This window comes from Dendropsophus ebraccatus, chromosome 9 (assembly GCF_027789765.1).
Source record: "Dendropsophus ebraccatus isolate aDenEbr1 chromosome 9, aDenEbr1.pat, whole genome shotgun sequence".
Classification (NCBI taxonomy): Eukaryota; Metazoa; Chordata; class Amphibia; order Anura; family Hylidae; genus Dendropsophus; species Dendropsophus ebraccatus.
Genome location: NC_091462.1, coordinates 117,145,370 through 117,164,898, shown reverse-complemented (window position 1 = coordinate 117,164,898; position 19,529 = coordinate 117,145,370). Strand labels below are relative to the sequence as shown.

Genomic DNA, 19,529 nt, shown 5'->3' with positions numbered 1-19,529 from the left:
ACGGCTTTGAAATATAAACATTATACATATATTAACAATTTTACCATTTTTGAATTTTATTCCTCAATGGATTTATAAATATCAGAGGAAATAGTGAGTTTATAATGTATGAGGTGGTGTTCAGGGGAGGACCTTCTTGGGCAAAGAGAGGATGTAAACCACAATTGAGGACCCTATTCGTTCCTATCGGCATTCTGCTCATCAGGCTGCGGTCTTTGAAGTCTGCAGCCTGATGAGCCTGACGATAGGAACGAAGCCCTTCACTTTGCTCATCTCTACTTGCAATGTATTCAGAATTTTGAATCCAACAATAAATAGAATATCATACTTCTTACACCCAGGACGGTCCTTGGTCTCTGTTGTAGCATTCTACTTGGAGGCGCAACAGCCTCCGTCCTGCAGCCACAGTTCACTTGTTGAGAGGATTTGCCTTGCGGTGCGTCATCGTCCAACGTTTTGGAGGGAAACTGCCCCTTTGTTACCTGACTTGACTCACTTTGGGTGTTTTTTTGCACATAAGCAGTAAGAAGTATGATATTCTAATTATTGCTGGATACAAAATTCTGAATACATTGCAAGCATTTCGAAAAGAAAACATGTGTCCTTATTCATTGTGGTTCATGAGGAAATACAGGAAGCTAAAAGGATGCCATGCCCAAACTATTTCATAAAGGGTGGTTATAATATTATATATACACTACCGTTCAAAAGTTTGGGGTCACCCAAACAATTTGTGTTTTCCATGAAAAGTCCCACTTCTTCACCCCCATACGTTGTGAAATGAATAGAAAATAGAGACAAGACATTGACAAGGTTAGAAATACTGATTTGTATGTGAAATAACATTGTTCTTCCATCACACTTTGCTTCCGTCCCAGAATCCTCCTTGTGCAGCAATTCCAGCATTGCACACCTTTGGCATTCTAGCTATTAATCTGTTGGGGTAAGCTGGAGAAATTGCCCCCCACGCTTCTAGAAGCAGCTCCCACAAGTTGGATTGGTTGGATGGGCACTTCTGGTGTACCATACGGTCCAGCTGCTCCCACAATGGGGTGGTGATCTGGTGACTGCGCTGGCCACTCCATTACCTATGATAGAATACCAGCTGCCGCTTCTGCTGGAAATAGTTCTTGCACAATTTGGAGGTGTTTAGGGTCATTGTCCTGTTGTAGGATGAAATTGGCTCCAACCAAGCGCTGCCCACTGGGTATGGCATGGCGGTGCAGAGTGATCGCCTTCCTTATTCACAATCCCTTTTACCCTGTACAAATCTCCCCCCTTACCAGCACCAACCCCAGACCATCACATGACCTCCACCATGTATAACAGATGGCGTCAGGCATTCTTCCAGCATCTTCTCATTTCTTCTGCGTCTCACAAACGTTCTTCTTTGTCATCCAAACACCTCAAACTTGGATTCATCCGTCCACAACACTTTTTTCCAGTCTTCCTCTGTCCAATCTCTGTGTTCTTTTGCCCATCTTAATCTTTTCTTTTATTGGCCAGTCTCAGATATGGCTTTTTCTTTGCCCCTCTGCCCTGAAGCCCAAAATCCGGCAGCCGCCTCTTCACTGTAGATGGTGACACTGGTGTTTTGCGGGTACTATTTAATGAAGATTCCAGTTGGGGACCTGTGAGGCGTCTGTTTCTCATACTAGAGACTCTAATGTGCTTATCTTCTTGTTTAGTTGTGCAACACGGCCTCCCACTTCTTTTTCTACTCTGGTTAGAGCCTGTTTGTGCTGTCCTCTGAAGGGAGTAGTACACACCATTGTAGGAAATCTTCAATTTCTTAGCAATTTCTCGCATGGAATAGCCTTCATTTCTAAGAACAAGAATAGACTGTTGAATTTCAGATGAAAGTTCTCTTTTTCTGGCCATTTTGAGCTATTTGACCCCACAAATGTGATGCTCCAGAAACACAATCTGCTCAAAGGAAGGTCAGTTTTGTAGCTTCTGTAACGAGCTAGACTGTTTTCAGATGTGTGAACATGATTGCACAAGGGTTTTCTAATCATCAATTATCCTTCTGAGCCAATGAGCAAACACATTGTACCATTAGAAGACTGGAGTGATAGTTGCTGGAAATGGGCCTCTATACACCTATGTAGATATTGCACCAAACAAGACATTTGCAGCTAGAATAGTCATTTACCATGTTAGCAATGTATAGAGTGGATTGGTTTAAAGTTAGGACTAGTTTAAAGTTATCTTTATTGAAAAGTACAGTGCTTTTCCTTAAAAAATAAGGACATTTCAATGTGACCCCAAACTTTTGAACGGTAGTTTGTATATATATATATATATATATATATATATATATATATATATATGTGTGTGTGTGTGTGTGTGTTTAGGAGTGATAAGTCTGGATGAGCGAACTTTTGAAAAGTTCGGTTCAGTTCGATCTGGCGAACTTCATGAATTTCAGATTCGTACAAACTGATAGGGTATACATGTAGTTTCGTTTAGTTGCAGTTGCTATTACAATGAAAAAAGTGGAAAAAATCAAAGTGCAAAAATAGTGAAAAAAAATCAGCCAAGGTGTAAGTGATTACACGGGACACAGGACACAAAGTTCTTTGGACCCAGTAGGGTGGAAAACAGACATTTGACAGTGGAACCAGCAGCAGTAATAGCACTGTCAGGGATGAGGGGCTTGAGTATAATTCTGGGACACAAAGAGGATAGAGTTAATATGATTCTCATAGACATATGGTTTGCTACATACTGATGTTGTTTGACTAGGGGGGGTCAAGCTGACCCATCTAAGGACACTTATTAATGTTCTTGTCTACAAAACATTGATAAAGAGCTACAATAACTAGAGATCGCTTAGCTAAATGAGCACTAATAAACTGATTAGCGGGGAATCGATCAATACCAACCTTTGACCAACCACGTTGGATGTTATTCTTGTTAATTTCCCTTATTTTTTTTGTCATGTTGATCATACTGCGCATGACCGGATACAAATCATATGACTTCATCTATGGAAAACACCTAAAAATCTTGTGTTAATATTTAATAAAAAATACGCCCTGCGAGGGGTATAAAAGAAGATGATTTCTGCTCAGATTCAATTTGTCTCTGTGTCGGTTGCATCCATCTCGATCGAGTTGTCCCTTCATTTTGGCTACCATACAATATATCCTGAGGTCTTACCCGAAGACCACCCTAACAGTACTGTATTGGATTCAGTGTGGTTGAGAACAGACAATTGACGGAGGAGCAGTAGCACTTGATTGCACCCAGCCCAGTGTGGTTGAGAAGAGACTATTGGAGGAGGCGGCACCACTTGATTGCACCCAGCCCAGTATAATTGAGAACAGACTATTTGAGAAGGAGGAGGAGGAGGAGGCAGTGCCTGATTGCACCCAGGCAAGTATGGTTAAGAACAGACAATTCATGGAGGAGGAGGATGTTCAGCCTTGGAGTGTTGGCCTGGGAATCCTCGCTGATGATGTTGTTCACCACACTTTCAAGAACACAGACGAGTGGGATGCTGTTGTTGATCCCATAGTCATGCCTGCTCACAGAGTCGCGTCCTCAAAAGGGATCAACAATTGGCAGGAAATGTACATTTATCACATGTGCCATACAAGGTGTCTGACTCCCTGCTGCACTGAGACAATGTTCCTCCCTTTGTGGGGTACAACACTTCCCACCGTTAGTTGACCCTGGGTCAGCCATTCATATATTTCCTACCTGATGGTCCAGAGGAGCTCCTGCCCACTGTGGCTCCGTTCACACAGGCTCACAAAATGGAGGACAGCCAGAGAGCGCCGGGCCTAACATCGTTGGTAAGACACCGGGGCAGGTTGGACTGCAGTCAAAGCGGCAGATGGTTGGAAGGTGGTGGAGGCAGAAATTTTGCAGAACTGGCCCCCTAAAGCACCAGGGAGGTGACAGTGGCAAGAATGGGCTAACTTTCTAGTGGTCATCTGGGGGAATGTTCACCCAATGGGCAGTAACAGACATGTACTGGCCTTGCCCATAATTAAAGAGAACCTATCATCTAAATTTCACTGTCCCTAATATAAAAGTTTATCTTTGAAGATACAAACTGCCTTTGCAGTCTCTATCTTCTACTTTACCTACTCCTCTGTTTCTGTGCAAGCAAGGCCAGGCGCCGCCATCTTGATGACGTGACTTGCGTTCCACCGCTGGAACGCGAGTTACGTCATCAAGTTGGCGTCGCTGGCCTTGCTGCACAGAACAGAGGAGTAAGTAAAGTAGAAGATACAGACTGCAAAGGAAGTCTGTATCTTCATAAATAGACTTTATGGAGATAGAGACTGCCTTTACAGTCTGTTTCTTCTACTTTACCTACTCCTCTGTAGGTAAACGCAGGGTGGAACGCAAGTAACATCATCAAGATGGCGGCAACGGACTTGCTGTACCGGTACAGAGTAGTAGGTAAGGCATAAGATACAGACTGCAAAGGCAGTCTGTATCTTCATAAATAGACTTCATGAAGATACAGACTGCCTTTACAGTCTTATACTTTACCTAATCCGCTTGTTTGGTGCTGCTAGGCCTAGCGGCCGCCATCTTGAAGACGTAACTTGCGTTCCAGTGGTGGAACGCAAGTGTCGTCATCAAGATGGCAGCCCTCCGACCTTGCTGCTGCTCTGCATGACGGGAGTTTCCTGTCTCGCACCAGCTCTTTTGAAAAGAGCCAGCGCGAGGCAGGAAAGTAAAACATGAATAATTAAAAAACGCAGCTGTAAAAATAATAAATTATATTTACAAGTGTTATTAAAATCATAATTTACATCTAATTAGGGAATTAAAAGAATCATTTTCATCCATGATTGGTTCTCTTTAAAGGACCAGAAATCAGCACTGGGGTGCACGGTCTTGGACACCAAGAATCCCAATGAGTCGCCAACATTTTTCTTCAAAACTCTGCAGTGATGGGACAGCTGATGGGACTTTTTTTTTCTGGGACAGTGATGGGACTTTTTTTTGGACTGTTTTTTTTTTAAACTTTTTTTGTTGCGGCTAAACGGGGTTTTCCTATTTTTTGAACCTTTATTGTAAAGATATGAACTGAGATTTTCCCTTAATAAATTCGATAAGCTTGAACACTTTTATGTGTCTTGGTTGATACTCACAGACAGCTGTCACATTACATTTTTGATTAGGCAGCACCCAGGTATATCTGAGGAGACTAATTTAAGGCCTCACCCTAACAGGGGTGACAGCACACATCTTAATATTCACAGAAAACCAGGATACAAGGCATTATAGGAGTAATAATCCCTTGTATCCTGGTCTATTCTGTGAAAAAAGTACAATTTTGCGTCGCTGTTATTTTTACCAGATTCATAACAAACTTTTTCAAAGTTCGGTTCAGTGCAGAACCGAACTTTTTGCAAAGTTCGTAACGAATCAGTTCGCTCATCCCTAGTGATAAAGTAAGAATTTCTTTGTTTGTCAGTTAAACTCATAGATGGTGATGCGTGTCAGGGCTCTTTATATCACTGAAAGCAATTGCAGACACCTGTGCTAATTAGATTGGGAGGTGTGTCCAATAAAAGGCAAGACTACTTAAAGTGACTCTGTACCCACAATCTGTCCCCCCCAAACCACTTGTACCTTCGGATAGCTGCTTTTATTCCAAGATCTGTCCTGGGGTCTGTTCGGCAGGGGATGCAGTTATTGTTTTAAAAACGACTTTTCATCCGGCAGCGCTGTGTCTAACGGCTGGGGCTTACATTTGTATATGCATTAGGCTGGCACAACCTCTCTGTCCTTCCTCCCCACCCTCCTCATCATTAGGAATGCTCCAGGCAGATTGCTTCCTATTCCCCTTCTGTGTGTATAATGAACATGGGCTGGATCGTTAAGACACCTGTGCAAAGCTCAAACAGCAGTAACTGTTCCTTGATCATTTCTAATGCTGAGGAGGGAAGGAGAGGTTGTGCCAGCCTAATGCATATACAAATGCAAGCCCCGGCCATTAGACACAGCGCTGTAGGATTAAAAGTTGTTTTTAGGACAATAACTGCATCCCCTGCCGAATGGACCCCAGGACAGATCTTGGATTAAAAGCAGCTATCCGAAGGTACAAGTGGTTTGGGGGGGTCAGATTGTGGGTACAGAGTCGCTTTAAGAAGGCTGTCCCACATTATTAAGCAGCCTGTATTTTGAGCCAAAATGGGAAAGAAAAAGGATCTGTCAGCTGCTGAGAAGCAACAAATTGTGGAGTATTTAGGTCAAGGCATGGCTACAATCAATATTGCCAAGACCCTTCATCATGATCATCGCACAATCAAGAAGTATGTACTGTTGCTGATTCCCAGCACACATGTGCACGCTGATGAGGTAAAATTGAAGAATCTTTCCAACAGGCAATTACGTCAGGTTAAAAGAGCAGCTGCAAAAATGACTTGTCATTGCAGCAGACAAGTTTTTGAAGCTGTTGGTGTCTCCAACGTCCCCAGATCAACAAGATGCAGGGTCCTTCAGAGGTTTGCAGCTGTGCATAAGCCATCCTGCCGACCTCCTCTATCCACTGCACACAAGCAGAAATGCCTCCAGTGGGCCAAACAATACATGAAGACTGACTTCAAAACAGTTTTGTTCACCGATGAGTGCTATGCAACGCTCGATGAACCAGATGGATGGAGTGGAGGATGGCTGGTTGATGGACACCCCATGCAAATACGGCTACAGCGCCAACAAGGAGGAGGTGGAGTAATGTTTTGGGCTGAAATCATGGGGAGAGCGATTGTCGGCCCCTTTAGGATCCCTGAAGGGATAAAGATGAACTCCATAATGTATGTGCAGTTTCTCAAACAAGCCTTCTGCCATGGTTCAAGAAGAAGAACCGTCCATTCCGCAGAAAGATCATTTTCCTGCATGATAATGCACCGTCTCATGCTGCAAAAAACACATCTGCATCTCTGGCCGCTATGGGCATAAAAGTGGACGAACTTATGGTGTTGCCCCCATGCTCCCCTGACCTCAACCCCATTGAGAACCTCTGGAGCATCATCAAAAGGAGTGTCTATGATGGAGGGAGGCAGTCTATGGTGGAGGGAGGCAGCCTATGGTGGAGGGAGGCAGCCTATGGTGGAGGGAGGCAGCCTATGATGGAGGGAGGCAGTCTATGATGGAGGGAGGCAGCCTATGGTGGAGGGAGGCAGCCTATGGTGGAGGGAGGCAGCCTATGATGGAGGGAGGCAGTCTATGATGGAGGGAGGCAGCCTATGGTGGAGGGAGGCAGCCTATGGTGGAGGGAGGCAGTCTATGATGGAGAGGGGCAGTCTATGGTGGAGGGAGGCAGCCTATGGTGAAGGGAAGCAGTCTACGATGGAGGGAGGAAGTCTATAATGGAGGGAGGCAGTCTATGATGGAGGGAGGCAGTTTATGATGGAAGGAGGCAGTCTATGATGGAGGGAGGCGGTCTATAATGGAGGGAGGCAGTCTATGATGGAAGGAGGCAGTCTATGATGGAGAGAGGCAGTCTATGATGGAAGGAGGCGGTCTATGATGGAGGGAGGCGGTCTATGATGGAGGGAGGCAGCCTATGGTGGAGGGAGGCAGCCTATGGTGGAGGGAGGCAGTCTATGATGGAGGGAGGCAGCCTATGGTGGAGGGAGGCAGCCTATGGTGGAGGGAGGCAGTCTATGATGGAGGGAGGCAGCCTATGGTAGAGGGAGGCAGCCTATGGTGGAGGGAGGCAGTCTATGGTGGAGGGAGGCAGTCTATGATGGAGGGAGGCAGTCTATGGTGGAGGGAGGCAGTCTATAATGGAGCGAGGCAGTCTATGATGGAGGGAGGCAGTCTATGATGGAGGAAGGCGGTCTATGATGGAGGGAGGCGGTCTATGATGGAGGGAGGCAGTCTATGATGGAAGGAGGATGTCTATGATGGAGGGAGGCAGTTTATGATGGAGGGAGGCAGTCTATGATGGAGGGAGGCGGTCTATGATGGAAGGAGGCAGTCTATGATGGAGGGAGGCAGTCTATGATGGAGGGAAGCAGTCTATGATAGAGGGAGGCAGTCTATGATGGAAGGAGGCGGTCTATGATGGAGGGAGGCGGTCTATGATGGAGGGAGGCAGTTTATGATGGAGGGAGGCAGTCTATGATGGAGGGAGGCAGTCTATGATGGAAGGAGGCGGTCTATGATGGAGGGAGGCGGTCTATGATGGAGGGAGGCAGTTTATGATGGAGGGAGGCAGTCTATGATGGAGGGAGGCAGTCTATGATGGAGGAAGGCGGTCTATGATGGAGGGAGGCAGTCTATGATGGAAGGAGGCAGTCTATGATGGAGGGAGGCGGTCTATGATGGAGGGAGGCGGTCTAAAATGGAGGGAGGCAGTCTATGATGGAAGGAGGCAGTCTATGATGGAGGAAGGCGGTCTATGATGGAGGGAGGCGGTTTATGATGGAGGGAGGCAGTCTATGATGGAAGGAGGCAGTCTATGATGGAGGAAGGCGGTCTATGATGGAGGGAGGCAGTCTATGATGGAAGGAGGCAGTCTATGATGGAGGGAGGCGGTCTATGATGGAGGGAGGCGGTCTAAAATGGAGGGAGGCAGTCTATGATGGAAGGAGGCAGTCTATGATGGAGGAAGGCGGTCTATGATGGAGGGAGGCGGTTTATGATGGAGGGAGGCCGTCTATGATGGAAGGAGGCAGTCTATGATGGAGGGAGGCAGTTTATGATGGAGGGAGGCAGTCTATGATGGAGGGAGGCGGTCTATGATGGAAGGAGGCAGTCTATGATGGAGGGAGGCAGTCTATGATGGAGGGAAGCAGTCTATGATGGAGGGAGGCGGTCTATGATGGAAGGAGGCGGTCTATGATGGAGGGAGGCAGTCTATGATGGAGGGAGGCAGTCTATGATGGAGGGAGGCGGTCTATGATTGAGGGAGGTGGACTATGATGGAGGGAGGCAGTCTATGATGGAGGGAGGCAGTCTATTATGGAGGGAGGCAGTCTATGATGGAGGGAGGCAGTCTATGATGGAAGGAGGCAGTCTATGATGGAGGGAGGCGGTCTATGATGGAGGGAGGCAGTCTATGATGGAGGGAGGCAGTCTATGATGGAGGGAGGCAGTTCACATCTAAGCAACAGCTCTGGGAGGGTATTCTGTCCTCATGCAAAACAATTGAAGCAGAAACCATCCAAAAACTGACAAATTCAATGGACGAGAGAGTTCAGAAGACAACAAGGCTCCTATGTGCACATGTAACATCACCTAGAAGACATTTTTGACTTGAAAACTGTTTGATTTCAGTTTGTAATAATCTGCTAATTCTTATTATGTCACAAATGACCATTTTTTTGTTCCTAATAAAAATGAAAAGGTTAAAAACTCTGCTGTGCATAATAATTCAGAACTTTCATTGGGAGTGTTTTTTTTTAAAGTGACTCTGTACCCACAATCTGACCCCCCCCCTCAAACCACTTGTACCTTCGGATAGCTGCTTTTAATCCCAGATCTGTCCTGGGGTCCGTTCGGCAGGTGATGCAGTTATTGTCCTATAGAACAACTTTTAAAAGTGCAGCACCGTGCCTAACGGGAGTATCTGTTCCCTAACTTTGCACCACCCCTCCGTCCCTCCTCCCCTCCCTCCTCATCATTAGGAATGCCACTGGAACATTTTCTCCATGCTGAACATTGCACAGGTGCCTTAACTATCCAACCCATGTGCCGTGCTGACACAGCTGACGAATAGGAGACAATCTGCCTGGAGCATTCCTAATGATGAAGAGGGTGGGGAGGAGGGACAGAGAGGTTGTGCCAGTCTAATGCATACACAATCTAAGCCCCGGCCGTTGGGCAAGGGGCTGCCAGTTTAAAAGTTGTTTTTTAGGACAATAACAGAGAGCTTGTGTCATTGTAAATTGCTATCATGTAAATGGGAAACTAAAGCTCGTAGGATATTTGCATCTGTCCCAGTATAATAAATGACCGTCTCGCTTTCCTAAGACACACAACTCTCGGCACTATGGATACTGACAAACTGATCACCCTGATTGTTCCTGTAACTATAGAATTTGTGCTGGGAACAGCCCTAAACCTGTACATCCTGCTTTTTTATATAGGAAACCTGAAGAATGGCATCTCGCTGGGCCCATCGGATAAAGTCCACCTCACCAAGGCCCTTGTCAATGTCTCTCTGCACATGGTGGTCACCATACAATGCATTATGGGTGTTTTTTGGCCTTTTTTGTATTTTCGGAATGGAGTTTTTCTCTTGAGTTCAACAATTAATATGTTCCTAAACTTTTATAATTATTGGCTGACGGCCGTGCTCTGTGTCTACTACTGCACCAACATCACCACCGGTGGTCACTACGTCTTTGTTTGGCTGAGAAGGAATCTCTCGTCTCACCTGCTCCACATGCTTCTTGTATCAGGACTTGGTTTGGTTGCCCTATGTATTCCACTACTCAGTTTTTGTAGCATAGATCCCCCTGAGAACACCACATACCAATCTGGGGTTACACAAGGGGTATCCCTTCAAAATTTGCCATACAAAGCAATATCCACCGTCCTGGGCTGCTTCTTACCCTTCACCATCGCTCTTGTCTGCACCACATTCACCTCCTGGTTTCTTATCAAGCACATGTGGAGAATGAGAGAGACTAAGCAAGGGTTTACTGGTGCTACACTCAAAGCCCAGATTAAAGCTACAAGAACCATGATCCTGTTCCTTCTCATTTCTGTTATCTACAATGTAATACAAATACTTTTCTTATCGATCATTTCCGGAACCACCGATGTAGTAATGGTAATGACCTTGCTTGTTATCCTATCCTACCCAATGTTAGAGGCCATCGTCATCATCCAGAGCAGTGCCAAGCTGTGGAGCGCCCTTCTAGAGACCTTCTTTCAGAGGAAAAGAAGGAACGGTGAGGCCGAGACCTAAATATTGGATAAGACACATGATAGAGGTTCCATAGAACTTAACAGAATTTAGGAAATTATTTCCGGTTTCTTTTAATGCTTATATTGATAACCTGGTGACTAATAAGGGGAAAACCATTCTAGTCACCTTTCTGGGGGATAGGCTGAGTAATGATAAGATGGACAGGTAATACCTTATTCTCGGACATTCATTGAGAGGTTTAGGGCTCTGATGATAGAAAAGGAAGAGAAAGACTGAAGACACCAAAAATGAAGGGCCAAACTCCTTTACATTATATCGACTAGGGTCCTATTGTCTAGTGTGTCTCACTTGCACCATTGAGCAGCCATTGGACATACCACCACCCCCACCATCCGCACCCCCACCAAATGATCATCCATTACGCATCTTATTGGGCATACTTCTGAAACGTGGTATCACAGGAAGTAGGCGCTGGATAGTAGAAAGCTTCAGAAGTCTTTCACTCCCCAGAAAACCCATTAAAGTGTCACTGTTGTTATAAAAACCTTTAGATTGTTACGGGTCTGATTGTCCAGACTCTTACAGATCATGAGAATGAGCCAAGTGAAATCCTCTCCTGGCACTGTATCATGGGATGAATCTGATAATGAGCGGCCCGCGCAGCAGGACAGTCTTCTCCTGACTCGCTCTCACGATCAGTAACAGTGTGAACACTTAGACCCGGACCTTCCTGACATATCAAATGTTTATTAATAATGAAAGTGACACTTAAAGTTATTGTCTGAATCATCTTTTATGCGGGTTCAGTCTCCTCACATGAACTTTCTTCCCTTGTTATTGTGTGCATATACTTTATGTTATAAATCTATGTGTAATTTGGACAATGTTGACAACTTTGTTAGAGCTGTGCAATCTCTAGAGGATGTGTGAATTCTTTCTAGTGAAGCAATGTGAGTCTTCATTCTATTTTTTTTTTTGCTGACATTTCTATACCCGCTTGTATTAAAAGCCATTGAGGTAGATAACAAGTAGTATGAAAAATAAACCTTTTTTGGTCTTGTTCTTTCGCATTTATTTCAAATAAAGTTTCTCTCACTTATAGCCATCAATAAGCCAGGTTATTCTGCTGTAGATTGACTAATTAGAAAAACACATTGAAGCCTAAATTAAATTGTAGTTGGTCTTCAGTTTATTTCCACACAAAATGATATCATGTATTTATCTTTACCAGAGCACCAGGTCTTGCCTGGTTTGGGGTCAGTTCCGTTTTTTTGATAGATATAATATAAAGAGAATGACCTTGCTGGGAGTGAAGTTGGTGCCCATGGCGGTACCTATTTTTATAAATATCTATTGTTATTATAAATTATGTGGAAGTATAAAATCTAAATAATATACATAAACCCAGGCCCAATATTAACCTTGGGGTACACCACATACAACTGGGGACGATTCAGAATAGGAATCCTTGATTACCACTCTCTGGATACAGTTCAGTCCAGTTTCAAACTGAACCTTCTAAGCACATACTGTAGACCTTAATTTACCCCTTAGACATCTATGAGGGACAGGGCAAATGCTTTTGTTAAGTCAAAAATCTCTATGGGGGAAATTTATGAAACTGGCTCAGTTGCCCCTAGCAACCAATCAGATTCCACCTTCCATGTTCCAAAGAGTATGTGAGGAATGACCATACACCATGTTTGATAAATGTCCCCCTATGTGTACAGTCCCCCCCCCCCCCCCCAATACTCATTGGATGGATGTTAAGGTTACCAATCTAGTTACCCAGGGAAGTCCTAGAGCCCTTGGAGATTGATACTACTTTTGCCTCATGCAAGTCTCTCGGAACAATACCAGTAACCAAAGAATCTCTGAATATTATGAAAAACTGTAAAGAAATGACAGAATTTACAAGCCACTGTAAGTGGACAGCCTTGGAGAACCAGCATCATGGATCCTCTTGTTCTGTTACGAGTAAAGTTCTTGGTGCCGCTGGTAGATAATGTATGTTCATCGATAGTTCATGGATTTTTCTGGAGAGGAGAGGAGACCACCTAGGTCTACTTGATCACATTCTATAAGTCTATGAATGTCATATTACATGTTTTACTATTATTTGTAGCATGTCCTGTGCCACATTTATTGAGATTAATTCCCCATGTCTACAGGGATCATCCACCCATATCTATAGAGATCATTCAGCCATACCTTTAAAGATCATCCACTATGTCTATAGAGATCACCCAGTCGTGTATATAGACAACACCCAGTTTTGTCTATAGAGATCATCCAACCATGTCTATAGAGATCATCCAGCCATGTCTATAGAGATCATCCACCATTTATATAGAGATCATCAAGCCATGTCTATAGAGATCATCCAGCCATGTATATAGAGATCATCCAGCCATGTCTATAGAGATCATCCACCATGTCTATAGAGATCATCCAGCCATGTCTATAAAGATCATCCAGCTATGTCTATAGAGATCATCCAGCCATGTCTATAGAGATCATCCACCATGTCTATAGAGATCATCCAGCCATGTCTATAAAGATCATCCAGCCATGTCTATAGAGATCATCCAGACATGTCTATAAAGATCATCCAGCCATGTCTATAGAGATCATCCAGCCATGTCTATAGAGATCATCCAGCCATGTCTATAGAGATCATCCACCATGTCTATAGAGATCATCCAGCCATGTCTATAAAGATCATCCAGCCATGTCTATAGAGATCATCCAGCCATGTCTATAGAGATCATCCAGACATGTCTATAAAGATCATCCAGCCATGTCTATAGAGATCATCCAGCCATGTCTATAGAGATCATCCAGCCATGTCTATAGAGATCATCCAGCCATGTCTATAGAGATCATCCACCATGTCTATAGAGATCATCCAGCCATGTCTATAAAGATCATCCAGCCATGTCTATAGAGATCATCCAGACATGTCTATAAAGATCATCCAGCCATGTCTATAGAGATCATCCAGCCATGTCTATAGAGATCATCCAGCCATGTCTATAAAGATCATCCAGCCATGTCTATAGAGATCATCCAGACATGTCTATAAAGATCATCCAGCCATGTCTATAGAGATCATCCAGACATGTCTATAGAGATCATACACCATTTCTATAGAGATCATCCAGCCATGTCTATAGAGATCATCCACCATTTCTATAGAGATTATCCAGCCATGTCTATAGAGATCATCCAACCATGTCTATAGAGATCATCCACCATGTCTATAGAGATCATCCAGCCATGTCTATAGAGATCATCCAGCTATGTCTATAGAGATCACCCACTGAGTTCTGATGTGGGCGCATCCGTTCCCGCCCCCATCAGAACTCCCACTGCACACAATGGAGTGTGCGGCCAGAGTCGCTTGCTCCACAGTGTGCACTAACAGGGTTTTCTGCCAGTTTTTTGTGGTGCCACTAGAGATCCCGGCCGGAGCGTATACTATGTGTATACGCTCCGGCCGGGATTCCATAGACGGCAAGGTAACATATATTTTCTTATTAATCACGGCCGTACTTTTACAAAAATATACATTGTGTGAACATGGCCTAAACCTGGAAGCTGCATGCATCGGGGCCATGAGGCTTGTAACAGCAGAGGGTGGAGTTGGGTAAGTTCAGGCAAAATTGTGAAAAGATAATCTCTGTGAGACAAGAGAGACCTGCACACCTCTGCTTTTTCAGGTTGCTTTTGTGGATCCTCCATTGCAAAGTCAATATGAGAAAAGAGAAGTATGTAAATGTCCTAGTCTTATGGCCAAGTTGCTAGATAATATCTCATTATAATAAGGAGTGAATGCAAATCAGGTGACAAGAAGAATGATGGAAAACAAATATAAAGTGGTTTGCATAGAGTCTTCAGGAGCAGCAAAGTCCCAGCTGTCCTTCACAAACCACTATTCATGGTCCAGTATAAGTGGAACCTGGTAGAGAAGAAGACAATGGGTGACCTGGCTATTGGAATAATAAACACTTTAGTCCTTATTATTGGTGTGATCCTCGGGGTGAGCTGTAACCTCTGGATTGTGTACATCAACCTGGAGGACTGGAGACGAGGTTTCCACCGAAGTCCAGCCGACCAGATTCTCTCCTTTATGGCTCTGATCAATGCCTCGATACAGGTCATGATCTGCTTCGATATGTCTTCCACTACTACAAGGTTTTACGACATATTTGACTCAATTCATCTTAGAATCATAGATGTTGAAATTTTTCTAATTTCCTGTAACATGTGGTTCACCGCTTGGCTCTCCGTCTACTATTACATGAAGATTGTCAGCTTCACGGGAGGCCTCCTATTGGTTTTGAAGATGAGGATATCTAAACTTCTGCCCAAACTCATGGTGATGTCTACTGTAGGTTCTTTTGTTATTGCTCTTCCATCATGCTGGAGCATTTACACTGATGAGGAAACTATTGGAAATGCTACATATAATTCTATCGAGTCCCTGATAATCTCATCTCCATATCTGATAACGGCCTTTGTGGGGTGTATTATACTTCTCATATTAACTCTGCTTCCTATAGGGCTGACTCTGCGCTCTCTGTGGAGACACATGAAGAGGATGAAGGTCAGTAGTGTTGTCTCTTCCCGTCCTCAGACGCAGGCCCATGTTACAGCGGCCAGGACCATGGTGCTCCTGGTGACCCTTCACACCATCTTTAATGCTGTTTCAATCTACGTTCTGTTTCGATCATTCAATTTTGTGGATATTTCAATCGTGTTTTGTGGGTATTTTATAGTTTTATATCCCACATTTCAAGCTCTGGTCATGATAACCGGTAACTCAAAACTGAAAAAAGCCGGGAGAGATATCCTGAGGTGTGGAGGAACCTGGTGTGGGGCACGGGTGATCGATCATGAATAAGTTATAATAAGCAGTGATGCTCAGTAAGGGTGCGTTTACACAGACAGATTATCTGACAGTTTTTTAAAGACAAAACCAGGAACAGTGTATAAACAGGGAACAGGCCATAAAGGAAAGACTGAGATTTCTCCTCTTTTCAAATCCATTGCTGACTTTGGCTTAAAAAATCTGTCAGATAAATCTCTCTGTGTAAAGGCGCCCTAAAGAATGAACAATGGTGGATTAGCCCTATGGAGATAACTATTTAGTGCAATGAACTGTACTGTGATAGGAAGAATAACTGTATAAGGAACATAGAAATAGTATGCTGATAATATTGACTTTTCGAGACGGGATCTATAGATTACATTCAATATTTAACCAAATTATTCTCTGATGTTGAATGGATAAGGCCTGGTGTATGCGGTCACCTTCTCCTCATATAACTTCTGTATCCTTGGCTGCTCCTTACAGAAGATCAGAGGTTATACTGCCCCATGACCCATTCCACCTACATAATATCTTGGATTTGCATCTCCTCCACCGCTGACTGTGGTGATCGCTGATTGTAGAGAGCGCTGATTGTAGTGAGTGCTGATTGTAGTGACCGCTGATTCTAGTGACCGTTGATTGTAGTGACCGCTGATTGTAGTGACCGCTGATTGTTGTGACCGCTGATTCTAGTGACTGCTGATTGTAGTGACCGTTGATTGTGGAGACCGCTGATTGTGAAGACCGCTGATTGTAGTGACCGCTGATTGTGGAGGCCGCTGATTGTAGTGACCACTGATTGTAGTGACCGCTGATTGTAGAGACCGCTGATTGTAGAGACCGCTGATTGTAGAGACCGCTGATTGTGGAGACCACTGATTGTAGTGATCGCTTATTGAAGTGACCGCTGATTGTAGTGACCGCTGATTGTGGAGACCGCTGATTGTAGTGACCGCTGATTGTGGAGACCGCTGATTGTAGTGACCGCTGATTGTAGTAACCGCTGATTGTAGTTACCACTGATTGTAGTGACCGCTGATTGTAGTGACTGCTGATTGTAATGACTGCTGATTGTAGTGACCACTGATTGTGGAGACCGCTGATTGTAGTGATCGCTGATTGTAGTGATCGCTGATTGTAGTGACCGCTGATTGTAGTGATCGCTGATTGTAGTGACCGTGGATTGTAGTGACCGCTGATTGTAGAGACCACTGATTGTGGTGACCGCTAATTGTAGTGATCGCTGATTGTAGTTACCGCTGATTGTAGAGACTGCTGATTGTAGTGACTGCTGATTCTAGTGACCGCTGATTGTAGTTACCGCTGATTGTAGAGATTGCTGATTGTAGTGATCGCTGATTGTAGTTACCGCTGATTCTAGTGACCGCTGATTGTAGTTACCGCTGATTGTAGAGACTGCTGATTGTAGTGATCGCTGATTGTAGTGACCGTGGATTGTAGTGACCGCTGATTGTAGTGACCACTGATTGTGGTAACCGCTAATTGTAGTGACCGCTGATTGTAGTAACCGCTGATTGTAGTAACTGCTGATTGTAAAGACTGCTGATTGTAGTGACCGCTGATTGTAGACACCGCTGATTGTAGTGACCGCTGATTGTGGAGACCGCTGATTGTAGTGATCGTTGATTGTAGAGACTGCTGATTGTAGTGACTGCTGATTGTGGAGACCGCTGATTGTAGTGATCGTTGATTGTAGAGACTGCTGATTGTAGTGACCGCTTACTGTAGACACCGCTGATTGTAGTGACCGCTGATTGTAGAGACCGCTGATTGTAGTGACCGCTGACTGTAGAGACAGCTAATTGTAGTGACCGCTGATTGTAGAGACTGCTGATTGTAGTGACCGCTTACTGTAGACACCGCTGATTGTAGTGACCGCTGATTGTAGAGACCGCTGATTGTAGTGACCGCTGATTGTAGTGACCGCTAATTGTAGTGACCACTAGTCACTCAGGGAATCCTAAAGTGAGTTACAAACAATTTTTAACACTCAGAACAAATCAGCTTCATTCCAGATCAGTTTGCTGATCACCTTCCTGAGGACTAGGACCATCCACATTCTCCATATCCACCTTTCAGTTTGTTTCTACGTGTTGCCCCAGTAACTCATGTATTTCATGTTTCCTGGATAGTGTGTGATCATTTCCCTAATCCGTCTTCTCACATTAAGGTTAATAAAGTTTATGTGGATAACTGATCTCCATTACCTCCACATATCAGGAATTCTAGGTTCACACTGGTTGAAGAAACAGATAGGACTGTGAAGGCCACCGAATGCTCCTCTTTGGGAACTACAGGAACAATGTGCCAAAAGATCATGTCCATCTTCCAACAGACCAAACCAAATCGGTTACAGCAAGGTCCCTTTAATTGTTCTCCTGGACTTATATATCTCTATATAACAAAGCAGCCACAGTCAGGACTCAGACTTTTACTCAAACTTTTGCATTGACCCAAACAGGATTGAAGTCAGTGGGGACCCAAACTTTGGGCCATAAAAATGACTGCTCAATGGGTAGTAAGAGGTAGAGGGCTGCAAATGCAATCAAAATGTGGGTAAGAACAAGGCGACTACCCTGGCAATAATGGGGAAGGGAAGTGTTTAAAGTAGTAAGATAAAAATAATTATAAAAGGAATAAAAACTTACAATAAATTAACTAAACCCATAAATAATATTGAAGGAGGAGGCGAACTTCCAGGGGGAGAAGAGGGAAGAGGAATCCTTAAAGGGGTTATCCAAAGCTACAAAAACATGGCCACTTTCTTCCAGAGAAGCCCCACTTTGTCTCCAGTTCAGGTGTGGTTTGCAGTTAAGTTCTATTCACTGGAGCTTAGAGGGAGAGGAGCTCCACTTTTAGCGCAGATTTTGCTAGACGGGTTTTAGGGGGCCATGTTGCATATGCACAACCCCAAAGAGGTGAGCCCATTATGTAATCTATGCCCCTCCAGGAAATTTTTAGGGGTACAGTGAGCATTTTGAACCCACATTTGGTGTCAAAATGTTCTGCATTTGATTCCCCTGCAGCTGTAGAAGTTGGATGCTATGGAGTCCTAAAAAACATGGATACAGCCATAGGCTATGTTCATACTACATAAGTTTCGTAATAATCACCGCCGTTGTAACAACAGCCGTGATTACTACGGAACTTATGTAGTGTTGCCTTCTAAGGAATCCTGGCCAGAGTAACGGTGTCAGTGCACACAATGGAGCGTGCGGCGCACAGTGAAAATCATGCGGCCGGTACTGCAGCCTTACTACGTGAAAACATGGCCATAACCTGTATCCATGTTTCCCTGACAGCTTCCAGGGCTTGGGTTGCCACTACATTTTAGTGAGGATATTTTCATTTTTTTATGGCATATGGGTTTAGTGTGTACAGTATATTGATTTTTGTATGGACTATTAGGGAAGAATATTACATTCATATTTGTAATGTTCTACATGCTATTTCCTTTGCTGTTGAGAAGATGGGGTAATATACACTGACTGCTCATATCTTCACTATCAGTCAGTGAAGCTGTCGGTTTGATGGATGGTTTTCTTTTCCATCTGCAGTAACCTGGGGTTTCTAGGTGTTGGATCAGCAGTGGGCTTGGTGTTGGGTGTGGAGACTAGGCACGATGTCAGGAGTGATATGCCCACCCCCGCGCACACTAACACTGGGCTTTGAAAGGTTAGAGCAAATATAAGTGCAGGTGTAGGCATGGTGTCCCCCCACGGGTATTTCTGTTTTGAACACCCCTTGCAAAAGCCTGGTACTTCAAAAGTATAG

General features: G+C 44.2%; 2 protein-coding genes across 2 annotated transcripts; both read left to right on the top strand.

The window, feature by feature from the left end:
* The first annotated feature begins 9,973 nt into the window (after positions 1-9,973).
* Positions 9,974-10,897, top strand: LOC138801895 (putative taste receptor type 2 member 33). The gene has a single exon (XM_069984989.1). The coding sequence runs from the start codon at positions 9,974-9,976 to the stop codon at positions 10,895-10,897; it is 924 nt and encodes a 307-aa protein (XP_069841090.1).
* Positions 10,898-14,798: 3,901 nt separating this feature from the next.
* Positions 14,799-15,764, top strand: LOC138801894 (taste receptor type 2 member 39-like). Its single transcript, XM_069984987.1, has one exon. The coding sequence runs from the start codon at positions 14,799-14,801 to the stop codon at positions 15,762-15,764; it is 966 nt and encodes a 321-aa protein (XP_069841088.1).
* The last annotated feature ends 3,765 nt before the right edge of the window (positions 15,765-19,529 follow it).